General features: G+C 40.6%; 1 protein-coding gene across 3 annotated transcripts; it reads left to right on the forward strand.

The window, feature by feature from the left end:
- The first annotated feature begins 699 nt into the window (after positions 1 to 699).
- On the forward strand, positions 700 to 15282 carry LOC124292434 (hemicentin-1-like). 3 transcript variants are annotated; one of them, XM_046729514.1, is made up of 11 exons: positions 700 to 797; positions 3304 to 3609; positions 5644 to 5913; positions 6295 to 6564; positions 7095 to 7376; positions 8846 to 8959; positions 11222 to 13495; positions 14148 to 14541; positions 14628 to 14704; positions 14945 to 15021; positions 15262 to 15282. In XM_046729514.1, the coding sequence occupies exons 1-7, from the start codon at positions 749 to 751 to the stop codon at positions 11530 to 11532; spliced, it is 1602 nt and encodes a 533-aa protein (XP_046585470.1). In that variant the 5' UTR covers positions 700 to 748; the 3' UTR covers positions 11533 to 13495; positions 14148 to 14541; positions 14628 to 14704; positions 14945 to 15021; positions 15262 to 15282. The 3 variants fall into 3 exon arrangements, with proteins under 3 accessions (XP_046585470.1, XP_046585471.1, XP_046585472.1); XM_046729515.1 differs by lacking the exon at positions 14628 to 14704 and having other exon boundaries at positions 14148 to 14310; positions 14388 to 14464; XM_046729516.1 differs by lacking the exons at positions 14148 to 14541; positions 14628 to 14704; positions 14945 to 15021; positions 15262 to 15282 and adding an exon at positions 13659 to 13825 and having other exon boundaries at positions 11222 to 13418.
- The last annotated feature ends 2302 nt before the right edge of the window (positions 15283 to 17584 follow it).

The raw sequence follows: 17584 nt of genomic DNA on the forward strand, positions 1-17584 counted from the left end.
GATTATGACAATTATTATTATTATTTGGTTAAGGTATATCTCGAGTATGCCCCTCTATGTAATGCTGTAAGGAAGCGAGGTGGTTCAGTTTGGCCTCAGTTTTACTTGCGTGTAATGTAATCAGATATCCATTCTCTAATTTTGTTTTAAGTGTTTAATGTTCATATATATTTTAGCATAAGTTTTACCCCAAGTGTCTTAATACATGGCACTTTGCATCCAGCCTCAACATTGTTAGCACATTAGTCGGTACAGCAGCGCTCACGTGAAACATGGACTAAGGTGCCAAGGAAAAGACAGAGATGTTATGTAACTCCATTCCATAACAGCGAGATTTGTTTTCCTGTTGGTTTTGAAAGCTGGTCACGTTAAAAAACTAAACTGAACAAATCTAAACATGATTGGAATATGCAAAATATATACCAAATCTTAATCGTCACATACAATTGCAGACAAACTTGACATGAGAGGCGGTGGGGTAGCCAAGTGTGCCTACACTGACAAACCTTTACAAAACCGTTAGAATAGTCCAGGTGGCATGGCTGGGATGGACGTGTATTAGATGTTTCAAGGCCGTTTTACGGTTGTGAGAAACAAATATTTTTTTCAGGGATCCTACGAACTCCGCGTTTCTGTATCCTGTATCAGAGAGTGTGTATTGTACAGAGATATTCTTCGGGAAATCATGAACACATTCCCCGATAAGACACAGCGCCATTCAATGCCGGTGTTCTGAGCAGCCCCGAGCATGTTTCATGTTCTGCTGTTTGGAATGATCTGCGTGTCTCACTGTCTTTGTAAGTACATTTTGTTCTGGCTTATCGTATCAATTATTAGTTTGTATTTATCTTTGTCAATATTATACTTCCTTGTTGCAATGAGATGGTGCAATTTGAAGACTTTGACACGGGGTCAGGTGTGTTATATGTTAGAAACCTGTAGGTTGAAGTCCATACGTCCATTAATACAAATAGAAAGGGTATATAATTTCAGATATATTCGGCAGATTTATTGTGTCATTCAATGCCTCTCGGGACAGGAAATAAAGATATGAATACACAACAGACAGCCTTCTGTCCTCGGGGCTTTACGCGGAGGAGAGTGACGAGTGTTGTACTTAGTACACGCTTTGTGTTATATCCGGCAGATGTACTGCCACCGGTGGATAATGTCGGTACGCTCTCACATATTTTCAATGTGTAATGATAGCAGCAGCATCAGCATCAGCGGTAATGACCTGATCGACGAGCTAGATAGTATAGCTATGTTTTTTGGCTGTATTAAAAACCTCACATTGATTTACCCACGGCAACGTCATGAACCAACGATGGATAACGTCACAAACACGAAACGTAGGCCAACCGGTTAAGTCGACCGGTAACTGGGAAAGCGACTATTTAGTCGCTGAATGTATCACGAGTTGATTCCCAAGTTGAACACTAAGTTAACTGGCAATTAGACCGGGCAGGAATACCGTGTAAAACCAATGAACAAGAGAGAAACATAATATAATTAACACTTGTATTAAACGCGTAACTAAGTTTAAAAACCAGTACAAATAAGTACTAAGTTATTACCATAACAGAACAAATTTTATAAAAAAAATCTGTACAGTAATTATGATGGAAAAGACAGTAGTGATACGATACACCTCAGTGAAACAGTAGTTGATCTTCTAAAATAGTCCTAGACCGAGAATCCAGGATGAAACGTGATCTTCACGCACCTGCTGGTCATCATGTAATGCGAGGGGCCACAAGCGTGTCCCTTGTATAGTGTGTAACTGCTCAGGAGGTTTCCTACATAATCTGGGGTATATGCTGGACCATACCTCTCAGTCAGAATAGATCACTCCATTGTCCCGTACTGACGGCAACTACAGATTCTGCTAAACAATGTAATACATTTGAAACACTTTTACTCAACGAGTAACACGTAACACTGTGTGTACGTACAGTGCTAATGATTGTAATTTTACACCCATTAAAAAAACTTGACTTCCAATTTTTAAATTTTATAAAATATGTAGTTAATAGTAAACCTTCACGCAACACAAGGCAGCCAGCTAAAACATGTAATTGTAATTTGCATGTAAATATTATACCATGTACTGTTTTATCATGTGAAAAGTAAATAATGTAATTTGTATCATGTAAATATTATACCATGTACTGTTTTATCATGTGAATAGTAAATAGCGTAATTTGTATGTAAACATTATACCATGCACTGTTTTATCATGTGAATAGTAAATAAATCCTTTTTGTGTCTAACTGCTCAAAAACATGGAATCATATTTACATAATGTTACTATTATTATTACATATATATCTTATATTATTACTGAATAAGTAATTGGAATATCCGCTTTCAACAAACTTTCATTCACACCAAAGTCTGCCTATATATTTAGGAAGCATTATTTCATCACCGAGGATGCATTATTTCGTGACCTAGGATTATTTGATGGTAGAGGATGCACCAAGTCTTAACAAAGGAGTACTATTTCATGATGGAATACACATTGTTCTGGGTTACGAAGTGTCACTGTAGGAACAGATGTTTTGTATCTGTTTTTGTTCATGGATTATGATGTGATAATACACATTGCTTTGGGTTGCGAAGTATCACTATAGGAACAGAAGCTTTGTATGTGTTTTTGTTCATGGATTATGATGTGATAGAATACACATTGCTCTGGGTTGCGAAGTGTCACTGTAGGAACAGATGTTTTGTATGTGTTTTTGTTCATGGATTATGATGTGATAGAATACACATTGCTCTTGGTTGCGAAGTATCACTAGAGGAACAGATGTTTTGTATGTGTTTTGTTCTTGGATTATGATGTGATAGAATACACATTGCTCTTGGTTGCGAAGTATCACTAGAGGAACAGATGTTTTGTATGTGTTTTTGTTCATGGATTATGATGTGATACAAAACACATTGCTTTGGGTTGCGAAGTATCACTATAGGAACAGACGTTTTGTATGTGTTTTTGTTCATGGATTATGATGTGATAATACACATTGCTCTTGGTTGCGAAGTATCACTATAGGAACAGATGTTTTGTATGTGTTTTTGTTCATGGATTATGATGTGATAGAATACACATTAAAATATGCAGGGAAGCATTGATGCGTGAATCAAATCACAATTATCTGATTGCCGGAGGATTATTTTGTGATCGAAGATGAATTATTCTGTGAACATAAATGCTTGATCGACTACTCACGTACAAGACCTTCTAATGCTGTGATAGCCGAGGCATTACTTCAAGTCATACCATGCGTATTGTTGCAGGTGGACGTATAAAACTTGAACCACGCTATGCATACACTACACAGGGAAACAAGTTCATCTTCAACTGCCATGTACAGACGGGCGTCCACGGTTTGGTTATCTTCAAGGGGGAGAAGTCTCATGGTACTGTCTGCTCAGTGGGAAGTACAGAGAAACAGACCATGAGTAGCACGGACTACGAGTGTTCCCATGTAGACGAGAACACCTATCTCCTGATCATCAGAAATGTCTCTGCGACACATTTCTCATCATGGACTTGTCAGTCTGGTGGACAGAAGAGTAACACCGTCACTTTGAACGTCACATGTGAGTAGATTGTCTAATGTGTGTGCCGTAAAACATACTGAACATGGAGTTTAATTATATAGAACCATTACACATGTATTATTGTGAACAGTATGAAAGAAGTCTTCAATGCGTCTACTTTGTGAGCTGGGTTTCGTATGTGATTAAATATTTCAACTACAAACCTAAATATTTGTTTTAAAGAGTATTTTGCGAGAATATCTATAATTTCTGTGGCGCGTCATGTCAACTGTCTCCAGCATACGCCTCCAGACTATTGATGACGACAACCTAAACCTATTGCTAGTGACAACCGGAACCTATTAATATTGCTCATCTGGGCCTTTTATTATTGACTACCTTGACTCCCTTAAAACTATTACATATAACAGAAAGAACCACTAATCACGAATGTTTGTTTTTTTATATATTTCACAGTCACTTGTCAAAATGTCGAAAGTTTAAACATCAACAACATGTTGACAACAATTATACGTTAATAGTCGTAATAACAATTATATGACATTCTAAGATGCCTAGCGGTTAGTACAATCGAAAAGAAAATACATTATCAGACAATAAAGGTATAGTTTTTTTGATGACGTAACAATTGAATGACGTTATCCCGTCACTGCGCCATTCTAGTGTGCCCCCTCGTAATCGAACCATTTTACATTACGTCACAATGTAAGCGACGTCACGATGCATGTCAGTTGTCATCGCCTCGTACGGCCTCCTACAGTAAACTACACCGTTTCATCCAGTTTCTTGGTTTGCAGTTCCTTCACGCAGCTAACATCACTGTTTTACGACGGTTAAAATGTGTCATTTCGACTCACAAGTTTTCAGCGACACGGTAACGTTCGTAATGTTTACATTCCCACAATGCAATTGTGGAATGTCGCTTGACTACTCAACTTCCTCTGGATGTACTGATCTAAACTTACGCTGGTAGTAGAAATGCAACGTTCATATTGCCCCATATGGTTTACGTTAATGACAGATGTAATTAAAATAATTCAGAGAAGATATTTAATCCGAACGTAAACCGTCATCAAACTGTTATCATTTGTTTTTTTCTGGTAACGTTCGTCTTAACGTAGGGGGGGCAGACACATCAATAGAACAGCGCGCCAGTTAGCCCTGTGCGAGGATTCTTAATTTAGGTCACCGAAACCGTCGTTTGTTTTCTGCCTTAAATTAATCGTAATTATCTTTAGAAAGTATTAAATTTGGCATCTTAGAAAAAGAAATACACTTCGACCTACCACCATGTATAGTGTAATAAAACACACTTTCGCCCTGAACTATTATAACGTTAAAGCACTCGGACGCAAGCGTCCTCGTGCTTTAACTATAATAGTTCAGGGCAAAAGTGTGTTTTATTACACTATACATGGTGGTAGAGCGAAGTGTATTTCTTAAGTATATGGTATCAATAAAACTGATATAAAAGTACATGTTGTAATAACAATTATATAAATGTATATAGTGTTTATAACCATTATATGACAGTATATGGTGTTTGTAACAATTATACCAAATTATATGGTGTTATTAATAACTATTTGACAGTATATACCGTTAGTAACAAATACATATAAGTACATGTTGTAATAACAATCATATGGCTGCACGTGATGTTAATAACAATTATATGACAATATATGGTGTTAATAACAATTATATAATGTATATAGTGTATATAACCATGATATGACAGTATATGGTGTTTATAACAATTATACCAATTTATATTGTGTTATTAATAACTATATGGCAGTATATGCCGTTAGTAACAATTATATATCAGTACATGTTGTAATAACAATCATATGGCAGCATATGGTGTTAATAACAATTATATGACAATATATGGTGTTCATAACAATCATATGACGGCATAGGTGTCAATAGCAATTATATGACAATATATGGTTTTAATAACAATTATATGAGAGTATGTGGTGCTAATAACAATTATGCGACTATATGTGGTGTTAATAGCAATTGTATTAGGCATATTATTTGCACATAATATGAACTTTGTTTCAGATCCACCTACGGTTGCTATAGCTAATGTCGATTCACGGCTGGCATTTGTATATTTGCTTGGTGAGAACTACACATCTTTGAACTGTTCAGTCACAGCAGCAAACCCATTCCCGTTTAACTTTACCTGGTACCATGGAGGGAAGGTTGTTGGCAGAGATCAGATCTACACTATACCCACAGTGAAAAAGTCTAGTTCCGGGCTGTACAGATGTGTCGCTGACAATGGGATATTCTCACCTGGAGAGGACAGTGTTACAGTTGACGTGCACTGTAAGTACAATAGTATGGCAAGGTCTTAGAAGGACAGCTTTCCGTGTGTAACCCATTGTCCCATGTTAAACTGCTGCACTGTATATCGATGGTACTATATCTGAATAACATCCCTGACAGGACATTTCACCAGCCACTTCCTGTATTTCTGAGTTTGTTCGATGTTCATATCATTACTTGTCACATGCCAGTAAAAGAAAAGGTGTGATAATCCGGCGATTGAGGTTAACATTAAGGGCTCGAACAATGTCTGACAACCGATTCATTTTGAGACTGTTCTGCCAAACATATGTTACCGGGAACCAGTCATCACAGACGCTGGAAACATATGGTGTTTAAGAATTAATGCATTATGTAATGTGACTGTTAATACACTTCCAGTTCCGCCATCTGTGAAACTAACACCAGTGCTGCCTTGCTCAGGATATACTGTCATCTTTGGCAAGAGGATTGTATCTCTAAACTGTTCCGTGACAGCCGCAAACCCATTCCCGTCTAACTTTACCTGGTACCATGAAGGGAAGGTTGTTGGCAGAGATCAGATCTACACTTTACCCACAGTGTACAAGTCTAGTTCCGGGCTGTACAGATGTGTAGCTGACAATGGGATATTACCACCTGGAGAGGATAGTGATACAGTTGACGAGCACTGTAAGTATCAAATGTGATATGTTGTATAAACTGCGGACCTGTTTGTTTTATAATTTTATGTCATATACCTATGTTTTACTGTCGATCGTATGTGGTATAAGATGGACTAGAATATCTCAAAGTAATAAGAAAGCACCTTGGAGGAGTGAACGATCAATAGCGTTGACATGATAGACTCTGTAGGATAAACGGATCCTGAAACCCATCTGGGATTCGACCAGCGAATCCAGACACAGATTCACATTGAAATGCCTCAGGCCACAGGGCCACCAGTTGTCCCCAGACCAGTGTTTTAACACTTCAGAGTGATGTGAAGGGCAATATGTAAATTAGCTCAGGTGGTGCAATTGCATGTGGTTTCGATCACTGGCCGAGTCAGACCAAATTACATTATAACCCCTTACTTGTTACTGTGAGTGTCGAGTTAGGAGGCAGCATGATTTGTAGTGTATTGTACTAGTTGGCTAATAAGTGAGACAGTGTTGTAATGATATTGACATAACACTGAATTCCAACCACCCATTCCATAGATCCACCAACCGTCCAAATTGGCCACACCCAGATAATGGTCAACGAATCAGAAGATCTGACCATCAACTGTACAGCAGATGCACACCCGAAAGTGACGTCACTAGTGTGGTCAAAGGAAGGCGTAGGACCAATAATCTCTGAAAATGGGACTCTTCATCTGAAAGACATACGGAAAGGAGACAACGGGGTATATGTCTGCACCGCCACCAATTTTGTCACAACCTGTAGTGGAACACGACAGAGTAAACAATCGTCCAGAACTGTCACAGTACATGTATTATGTAAGTAACATCAATTTATATTAAGGCTTCCTGCGTCCTTTGTTCAGACTCCGTTTTCACTGAGTGTACTTCCTTGTTCCTTGTGTATGTGTTCTATTGTTCTTGACTTCCGTATCTGTTGCTTATACTTCCCGTGTCCATTCCTTCTCCTGCTTGTTCATAACTGTCATGAGACCGCATGGTTCATTGTGGAACAGTCCTATATTAGTATTACATAGTTCTGTGTGCTAGTTACTATATTTAGATTGGTGTAGAGACTGGTCTTGGACGTTCTAGAGGATCTGTAACATTCCAGTATTGTCTGAAACAGTTAGACAACCTTAGAGAAAGAATCGACTTTGTTTATAGCGAGCAAGCGTATAAACCACTGACCGATATAACAAGAGTTTAGATCGCAACCACCTGGTGTCGACTTTGGTATAACGAGCTACGGTTATGTATACTTATGGATAACCAATAAAGAACGTGTCAACGTAAGACACTTACATCTTACCCCCAGACCAACAGCTCTGTGAAGATCTTGAGCACTGTTTCTTAGCCTGGACCTATTTTGTGACCTTCACCACTGTGTCGGCTTGGTTCACAACTCATTCTTATATATGCAGATTTTCGGATGTTTGAACTTATTTCAACTGTATGGACTAGGGACACACAATAGGAACTCGTCCGATATAGCTCACAAAAATATCCCAAATGTTTTGGATGATTATGATGCTAAACAGAGAGAGGTTTGTCAGATAAATTTCCACAGAACAAGTCTCTATCCTCACAACAAACTAGACATCAAGTAAAAGCTTCAGAACTCGTCTATGGTGCTTACAGGCAAACGTTTAGATCCGCTACGGGAAAGGTTGGCTAAACTTTTGCTGAGGTTTCCATCATTTGTGTGATAGTTGGTACACTTGAACGGAGGTTGATCTGTAGACTGAAAATTCCAGCTTGGGTTATCAGCGCTTTAGTAAAGATTTTCACTATGCTTGGTTTACTTAACACTATTCTAGTAAGACTATTAAAACGTCAGATTAAAGCCTACGTGCTGTGGATTTACATTGGTACACCACTACCTGGAGGTAGAAAGCGTTCCCTTTGTAACTAATAGCTTTGTGCAAGTTTAGACGAATATATACGTTTGTTCTTGCACATTTGAAACATAAAAAGTGTTTTAGACCCCAAACAGTACATATATCAAAAGTAACTAATTCATTTTTTTACATCGGGTAAATCGATAATGTGCAGGTACTCGAATGAATGCAAATCTTAACAGTTTCATTAACTAGTTCCAAACTTCCACATGTGAAACCTGTACTTTTCGTGTATGTTGCTGCCTGGTATATCAGTGATACTCTATCTACTGTGAATGCCTCTATGTCACACGTGTTCTAAATGGCAGGATTTATGCATTTGCAATAAGCATGGCCCTGTGTCCCATGATTTGAGTGTTCAGTAAATCTAATGGCTTTATTATCCAGCCACGATCCCTCTTTACCTGGTCGCCACGGCAGGAGCAGCAGCTGGACTTGTAGTCGTAGTCGTTGGTGTCCTCGGACTATTGTATGCAAGGAGACGACATCATAGAGTGAAAGGTAATCTAAATGCCGAGTTCATGACATCTTGTCTACAGTGTGTTTACTGTTGTGTGGAGTACAGTACATCAGGTCTGTCCCGTGTTTACTAAAGGACAGAGTACAGTCCATATATGGTCTATCCCGTTTATCGATGGGCTGAGTAGGCTACATACGGCCTACCGTTTTTACGACTAGTACTATTACTACTAATAATAGTGCATTTATAAAGCTCCTAATATCCACCATAGAGATGCCCAGTGGCGCTGTGACAATATTGGGGACGGAAACAGTTCATATAACTGTAGAGGAAGGCAGCAGTGAACAGATGAGTCTTAAGCAGAGATTTAAAAGTTTCTTTCGATGACGTGTTCCTGATTTCCTTTGGAAGAGAGATCCACAATTCAGGGCTGGCAAATGAGAAGGTTCGATCAGACAGTTGGTTTGTTGTTATGCGTTGGGTTCAGGAGAGAGTCAACGGAGGATTGGAAACTTCGCTGGGGTACATACACGGAGATGAGTTGTTTGAGACTGTCGGGAAAGTTATCGTTGTAGAAGCAGTCATGAGTCAGAATGAGGATTTTGAAGGAAATTCTTGCCGAGATGGGGAGCCAGTGTAGAGACTCTAGTACTGGTGTCATATGGTCATGTCGAGGAGTGTGGGTGATACATCAGGAAGCGGAAGTTTGGATTCTTTGTAGTTTCTGGATTGATTTAGTGGAGAGGTTGGCATATAGTGAATTACAGTAGTCGAGTTAAGAAGTGACAAGTGCATCAGAAGTTTACAGGTGTCAGTATCGAGATAGTGGCAGTCTTTGCTGATAATGTAGATGTTGTAGTAGCAGGCTCTACTGATGGAGGTGATGTGTGCATCCATGGACATGTTAGAATCGAGGATGACACCAAGATTCCTGGCACTCTCTGGTGGTGGGACGTCTGTGTCGCCAATACGAAGTGAAGGTGATGGAGAAGCAGTCTTCAACTTTATAAGCTGATGTTTGGAGCCGATGAGTAGGAACTCTGTCTTCTCCTCATTCAACATCAAATAGTTGGAGATCATCAAAGATTTGATTTTCTGAATGCAGAGCTCAAGTTTATTGATAATGAGTGAAACATCATCTGATTCAAAGGCAATGTGGAGAGCTGCGTATCATCCGCATATATGTGGAAACCAATGAAATGCCTCCTGATAGTGTCACCAATGGGAAGAATGTAGACTGTGAACAGAAGTGGGCCGAGAATTGATCCTTGGGGAACACCACATAACAATGGTGACTTTGATGATTGTACATCTCCAATTTTTACAGATTGTGTGCGACCTTGCAAATATGAGGAAATCCACTTGAGCGCAGTCCCTGTTATCCCATTGCGATGTTTAAGTCGATGCAGGAGAAAGGTATGATCTATGGCATCGAAGGCGCTGGATAGATTAAGGAGCATGAACGCTGTCACCTTCTTCTGGCCCATATTGACAAGGATGTCGTAGTGGATTCTCACCAAGTCTGTCTCCGTACTATGAGCTGTCTTGTAGGCTGACTGGAACGATTCTGCGAGGTGGTTTGTCTCAAGATTCGCCTTCAGTTTGCCAGCTACCACTTTCTCTAAACAATTAGATAAAATGAAAGGTTGGAAAATTGGACGGACATTTTTCACATTGTTTTCATCAGAACCTGGTTTCTTTAGAATTGGCGTGACAATTGCATGTTTGAAAACACTTGGAACAGTACCAGTGGAGAGTGATGAATTCATAATGTCCCAGACTGCAGGCGCTAAATAGTGTAGCACGGACTTGAACAGCCAGGTAGGAATGGGATCCAGTGGTGAAGATTTAAATGGTACATTCTTCATGATATCAAGTGCGAGGTTGACAGAAACGTGTCCGAAGCTTTCGAGCACATTACCAGAGAACTTGCTCTCATCAGGAGTAGAACTAGTTTGACTGTATCCTGTATCAAGATTAGTTCTTATCCGATGTATCTTGTCCTTAAAGAATGTAGCAAATTTCCCAGCCAGAACAGTTGGAGCACTGTGCTCTGGAAGCTTGTGTCCAGAGTTACCCTTTAGAAGTTGGTTCAACAGTTTGAACAATTCTTCTGACTAAAAGACAGAGAACGTTCAGTTCACTGAATGTGGGAGTATAGTACATCCGGTCTGACCTGTGTATGTTTAAATGGTAGGAAGATTCTCCTCACTGCAACTCATTTATTCACGGGTTGGTGTATATAATGGCATTCTGCTGTGTCAGATATCGATGTATTATGTGCGCTAATGGTATCTTTTCAGATGCTGCAGCAACAGCTGTTCAAGACGATGACGACAACGCCCTGAATGACCAACTTTACACAGAACCAGGTCAGGACTACCTAGACCCAATCGCCCAGTCAACACCTGAAGATAAGTATACCACTCTGACGGATCGACCTGGTAGAGATCTGTTCTACACAGAATTGTCCCCTTTACAAGAACCCCCATCTGGCTCCAAGGCGCCTTCTGATGCCCTGCCAGCTATCGGTGACTGCTTCCCGAGCGTTGTAGACAATGGTAGTCATTATGAGACCATGTTACCGCCTATAGTTGGAGCGACTGCAGTGTGAGAGAGTAATCATGATAAGAGGCGGGGATACATGGACTAAAGAGAGTGAGGGATGACAGGTGGTTGGGATGCGTGACAATAGGAAGGAAGGGACGACCAAAGCATTGGATTCATAACCGGACCGAGGGAATCATGACAATAAGGTATTGCTGAGGGGGAGGGGTTGGGGACGCAATTCAGCCTTCTTCTTCTCCCTTCTTCACGTCACAAGTTGTTGCCTCTAACCACTGCACTTGTCCACTTGATGCACTGGGATAGGTATGAGGTCACTCAACGTTAATTATGATTGTTTGTGCTATTAAAAGTGGATTGTACAAATGAGTGACATTCTTGATGACAGTTACCTGATGTCGAACTTCAGAGAGTCTGTTGTTACTTGTGCAGCACAGCTTCCGTGAATATTTCATCGTATGACCTTTGTTCACATATGGGGGCGGTGGGGTAGCCTAGTGGTTAAAGCGTTGACTCGTCACGAGACCCGGGGTTCGATTCCCCACATGGGCACAATGTGTGAAGCCCATTTCTGGTGTCCCCCGCCGTGATATTGCTGGAATATTGCTAAAAGCGGCGTAAAACTAAACTCATTGGGTCAGTCAGTTGTTCACATATGAACGATGACGCCTTTGTTATCATATTATCTTCACTACATATGTTTTCATGTTATCAGCACTATGCATGTTATTATGTATTCAGCACTATATATGTTATCATATTATCAGCACTATCGTTGTTATCACATTATCAGTACTACTTTGCTTTTCTTATATCATTAACACTGCCTTTGTTATCTATCATCAGTGAAGTCTTTCGTCGTACTATTAGCACAGTATATGTTATCACATTATTAGTACTACCTTTGTTATCATATTATCGACACTGCCCATGTTATCATATAACCAGCCACGCCTTTGTTTTCATGTAATGAGTGCGCCCTTTGTTATGATTTCATCAGCACAGTATAATGTTATCACATTATCAGAACTACCTTTATTATCATATTATCAGCACTACGTTTGTTCTCATATAATCAGTGAAGTCTTTCGTATCATATTATCAATACAGTATACGCTATCACATCATCAGCATTACCCTATCAGAGAGGCCTTGGTTATATAATCATAACGGTATTATGTTATGTTAACAACATTTTGTTTCTCAGGATACTATCAGAGAAGCCTTGGTTATATAATCATAGTGGTATTATGTTATGTTAACAACATTGAGTTTCTTAGGATGCTATCAGGGAGGCCTTGGTTATATAATCATAACGGTATAATTATGTTAACAGCATTGAATTTATTAGGATACTATCTGAGAAGCCTTGGTTGTATAATCATAACGGTATATGATGTGTTAACAGCATTGAGTTTCTCAGGATACTATCAGAGAAGCCGTGGTTATATAATCATGATGATATATGTTACGTAACAGCATATAGTTTCTTAGGATACTATCTGAAAAGCCTTGGTGATATAATTATAACGGTATATGTTATAACAATATCAGCACTACCTTTGCATCATCTTTTCATTACGGCTCATGATACCATGATATTATCACGATATATATTATCCAATATTTAACTCGACAAACTTGTATCTTGCTCATGTATCAGGCTAAACTATGATAAACATTGAAACACTAAATTATTTCTACTTAGTAAAGCCAGTTCCATTGTTATGTAGGAAGTGACTATAATCTAAATAATGTTAATAAAAATATATGCAAAATTAAATAATGTTATGTGGTAAGTTTATAACACTGTACATGCGGATGTCCAGTGGGGCAGTAGTGTGCTGTGTCCCGGAAGGTACTACAGGATACGACAACGATATGGGTTTTTGCACTATATTATGAGCGGGGCAGTAGTGTGCTGTGTTCCGGAAGGTACTACAGGATACGACAAAGATATGGGTTTTCCCACTATATTATGAGCGGGGCAGTAGTGTGCTGTGTTCTGGAAGGTACTACAGGATACGACAAATATTTGGGTTTTCCCACTATATTATGAGCGGGGCAGTAGTGTGCTGCGTTTACAAAGATCTGGAAGGTACTACAGGGTACGTCAACGATATGGGTTTTCCAACTATATTAGGAGCGGGGCAGTAGTGTGCTGTGTTCTGGAAGGTACTACAGGGTACGGCAACGATATGGGTTTTTGCACTATATTATGAGCGGGGCAGTAGTGTGCTGTGTTCCGGAAGGTACTACAGGGCACGACAACGATATGGGTTTTTCCACTATATTATGAGCGTGGCAGTAGTGTGCTGCGTTTACAAAGATCTAGAAGGTACTACAGGGTAAGACAACGATATGGGTTTTGACACTATATTTTGAGCGGGGCAGTAGTGTGCTGTGTTCTGGAAGGTACTACAGGGTAAGACAACGATATGGGTTTCTGCACTTTATTATGAACGGGGCAGTAGTGTGCTGTGTTCTGGAAGGTACTACAGGGCACGACAACGATATGGGTTTTTCCACTATATTATGAGCGTGGCAGTACTGTGCTGCGTTTACAAAGATCTGGAAGGTACTACAGGGCACGACAACGATATGGGTTTTTCCACTATATTATGAGCGTGGCAGTACTGTGCTGCGTTTACAAAGATCTGGAAGGTACTACAGGGTAAGACAACGATATGGGTTTTTCCACTATATTATGAGCGGGGCAGTAGTGTGCTGTGTTCCGGAAGGTACTACAGGGCACGACAACGATATGAGTTTTTCCACTATATTATGAACGGGGCAGTAGTGTGCTGCGTTTACAAAGATCTGGAAGGTACTACAGGGTAAGACAACGATATGGGTTTTCCAACTATATTATGAGCGGGACAGTAGTGTGCTGTGTTCTGGAAGGTACTACAGGGTACGGCAACGATATGGGTTTTTGCACTATATTATGAGCGGGGCAGTAGTGTGCTGTGTTCTGGAAGGTACTACAGGGCACGACAACGATATGGAATTTTCCACTATATTATGAACGGGGCAGTAGTGTGCTGTGTTCTGGAAGGTACTACAGGGCACGACAACGATATGGGTTTTTCCACTATATTATGAGCGTGGCAGTAGTGTGCTGCGTTTACAAAGATCTAGAAGGTACTACAGGGTAAGACAACGATATGGGTTTTGACACTATATTATGAGCGGGGCAGTAGTGTGCTGTGTTCTGGAAGGTACTACAGGGTAAGACAACGATATGGGTTTCTGCACTTTATTATGAACGGGGCAGTAGTGTGCTGTGTTCTGGAAGGTACTACAGGGCACGACAACGATATGGGATTTTCCACTATATTATGAACGGGGCAGTAGTGTGCTGTGTTCCGGAAGGTACTACAGGGCACGACAACGATATGGGTTTTTCCACTATATTATGAGCGGGGCAGTAGTGTGCTGCGTTTACAAAGATCTGGAAGGTACTACAGGGTAAGACAACGATATGGGTTTTCCAACTATATTATGAGCGGGGCAGTAGTGTGCTGTGTTCTGGAAGGTACTACAGGGCACGGCAACGATATGGGTTTTCCAACTATATTAGGAGCGGGGCAGTAGTGTGCTGTGTTCTGGAAGGTACTACAGGGCACGACAACGATATGGGATTTTCCACTATATTATGAACGGGGCAGTAGTGTGCTGTGTTCCGGAAGGTACTACAGGGCACGACAACGATATGGGTTTTTCCACTATATTATGAGCGTGGCAGTAGTGTGCTGCGTTTACAAAGATCTGGAAGGTACTACAGGGTAAGACAACGATATGGGTTTTCCAACTATATTATGAGCGGGGCAGTAGTGTGCTGTGTTCTGGAAGGTACTACAGGGTACGACAACGATATGGGTTTTTGCACTATATTATGAGCGGGGCAGTAGTGTGCTGTGTTCTGGAAGGTACTACAGGGTAAGACAACGATATGGGTTTTGCACTATATTATGAACGGGGCAGTAGTGTGCTGTGTTCGGAAGGTACTACAGGGCACGACAACGATATGGGTTTTTCCACTATATTATGAGAGGGGCAGTAGTGTGCTGCGTTTACAAAGATCTGGAAGGTACTACAGGGTAAGACAACGATATGGGTTTTCCAACTATATTATGAGCGGGACAGTAGTGTGCTGTGTTCTGGAAGGTACTACAGGGTAAGACAACGATATGGGTTTTTGCACTATATTATGAGCGGGGCAGTAGTGTGCTGTGTTCTGGAAGGTACTACAGGGCACGACAACGATATGGAATTTTCCACTATATTATGAACGGGGCAGTAGTGTGCTGTGTTCCGGAAGGTACTACAGGGCACGACAACGATATGGGTTTTTCCACTATATTATGAGCGTGGCAGTACTGTGCTGCATTTACAAAGATCTGGAAGGTACTACAGGGCACGACAACGATATGGGTTTTTCCACTATATTATGAGCGTGGCAGTACTGTGCTGCGTTTACAAAGATCTGGAAGGTACTACAGGGTAAAACAACGATATGGGTTTTCCAACTATATTATGAGCGGGACAGTAGTGTGCTGTGTTCTGGAAGGTACTACAGGGCACGGCAACGATATGGGTTTTTGCACTATATTATGAGCGGGGCAGTAGTGTGCTGTGTTCTGGAAGGTACTACAGGGCACGACAACGATATGGGTTTTTCCACTATATTATGAGCGTGGCAGTACTGTGCTGCGTTTACAAAGATCTGGAAGGTACTACAGGGTAAGACAACGATATGGGTTTTTCCACTATATTATGAACGGGGCAGTAGTGTGCTGTGTTCTGGAAGGTACTACAGGGCACGACAACGATATGGGTTTTTGCACTATATTATGAGCGGGGCAGTAGTGTGTTGTGTTCCGGAAGGTACTACAGGGTACGGCAACGATATGGGTTTTTCCACTATGTTATGAGCGGGGCAGTAGTGTGCTGTGTTCTGGAAGGTACTACAGGGCACGACAACGATATGGGTTTTGACACTATATTATGAGGGGGGCAGTAGTGTGTTGTGTTCCGGAAGGTACTACAGGGTAAGACAACGATATGGGTTTTTCCACTATGTTATGAGCGGGGCAGTAGTGTGCTGTGTTCCGGAAGGTACTACAGGGCACGACAACGATATGGGATTTCCCATTATATACTGAGCTCTTTCTTAACTGGAGTCTTGTCCTTAGGTACAGGGTAGCTAACTTCTGCCTCTCATCTCACATATAATATCCAGCTACATTAGGTGAGGTGAAATTGGTTTAAACGTGGTGCTTGAGAATATTTCGCTCATATGACGACGTGTATGTGTATGTACGGCTGCTTGTACTAGCCCAGACTTAAGTTGATTTTATAGTGCTAGCCCACTGTGATACCATGCCGCAGTGAAGAATGAATACCCGACTCAGACACATTATACGGACTAACGTCTTTTGGTATGACACGGTCGGGGATCGAACCCGCGGCCTTCCGCTTTAACTTCTACACCACGGAGGCGATCTCCAGCTACATGGAGATCACCAATTATGTGGAGATCTTTTTGTTCTCTGGATACTCAGCCGAACCCTGGAAACCTCTCCATCTCCAAGGCCAATATTACATGTAAATATCTGTCTTTATTTCTATAACAACTGGTTTTGTATCATCTTTCCTATAATTTTATACTTCTGCACCATTTTGTACTGCAACTGTTATAACTTTGCTGCAATTTGTATTATATTGTGAACTTATATTAATATATACATATGTTAATTAAATCAGATTGCTCTCTTGATATTGTTGGATTGTTTGATTTGTGGATGGATTCGCGGTGACCGTTTAGTTTCAACTTGGGCATCGATACGCAACAATATAATCAACCGCTGGATAACTTCAGAAAGATGAGTAATGTCTGTAACTCTGTACAGTGTGCCTATGCTTGTGATCGTTTACGGAATGAGATCGAAATTGTTTGCATCAACGTGAAAACCGGGTGTATACACAAACTGTTCCCAGTGAGGAAACAATAGCCCGCTGCTGGAGTACATGGATGAACACAGCTGTATAACATTCAACTATCGGATCTCGCATCTCATGGCACACAATACTGTGAA

The sequence above is a fragment of the Haliotis rubra genome, unplaced genomic scaffold (genome assembly GCF_003918875.1).
Source record: "Haliotis rubra isolate DU_JTF1 unplaced genomic scaffold, ASM391887v1 Scf517, whole genome shotgun sequence".
In the NCBI taxonomy this organism is placed as follows: Eukaryota; Metazoa; Mollusca; class Gastropoda; order Lepetellida; family Haliotidae; genus Haliotis; species Haliotis rubra.

What these genes read in the sequence shown, in the direction of transcription:
- LOC124292434 (XM_046729514.1), top strand. Translation starts at nt 749, where the DNA reads ATGTTTCATGTTCTGCTGTTTGGAATGATCTGCGTGTCTCACTGTCTT. An exon ending in TGTTACAGTTGACGTGCACT is followed by an intron (nt 5,914 to 6,294) that starts GTAAGTACAATA and finishes ATACACTTCCAG; the next exon opens with TTCCGCCATCTGTGAAACTA. An exon ending in ACGACATCATAGAGTGAAAG is followed by an intron (nt 8,960 to 11,221) that starts GTAATCTAAATG and finishes GTATCTTTTCAG; the next exon opens with ATGCTGCAGCAACAGCTGTT.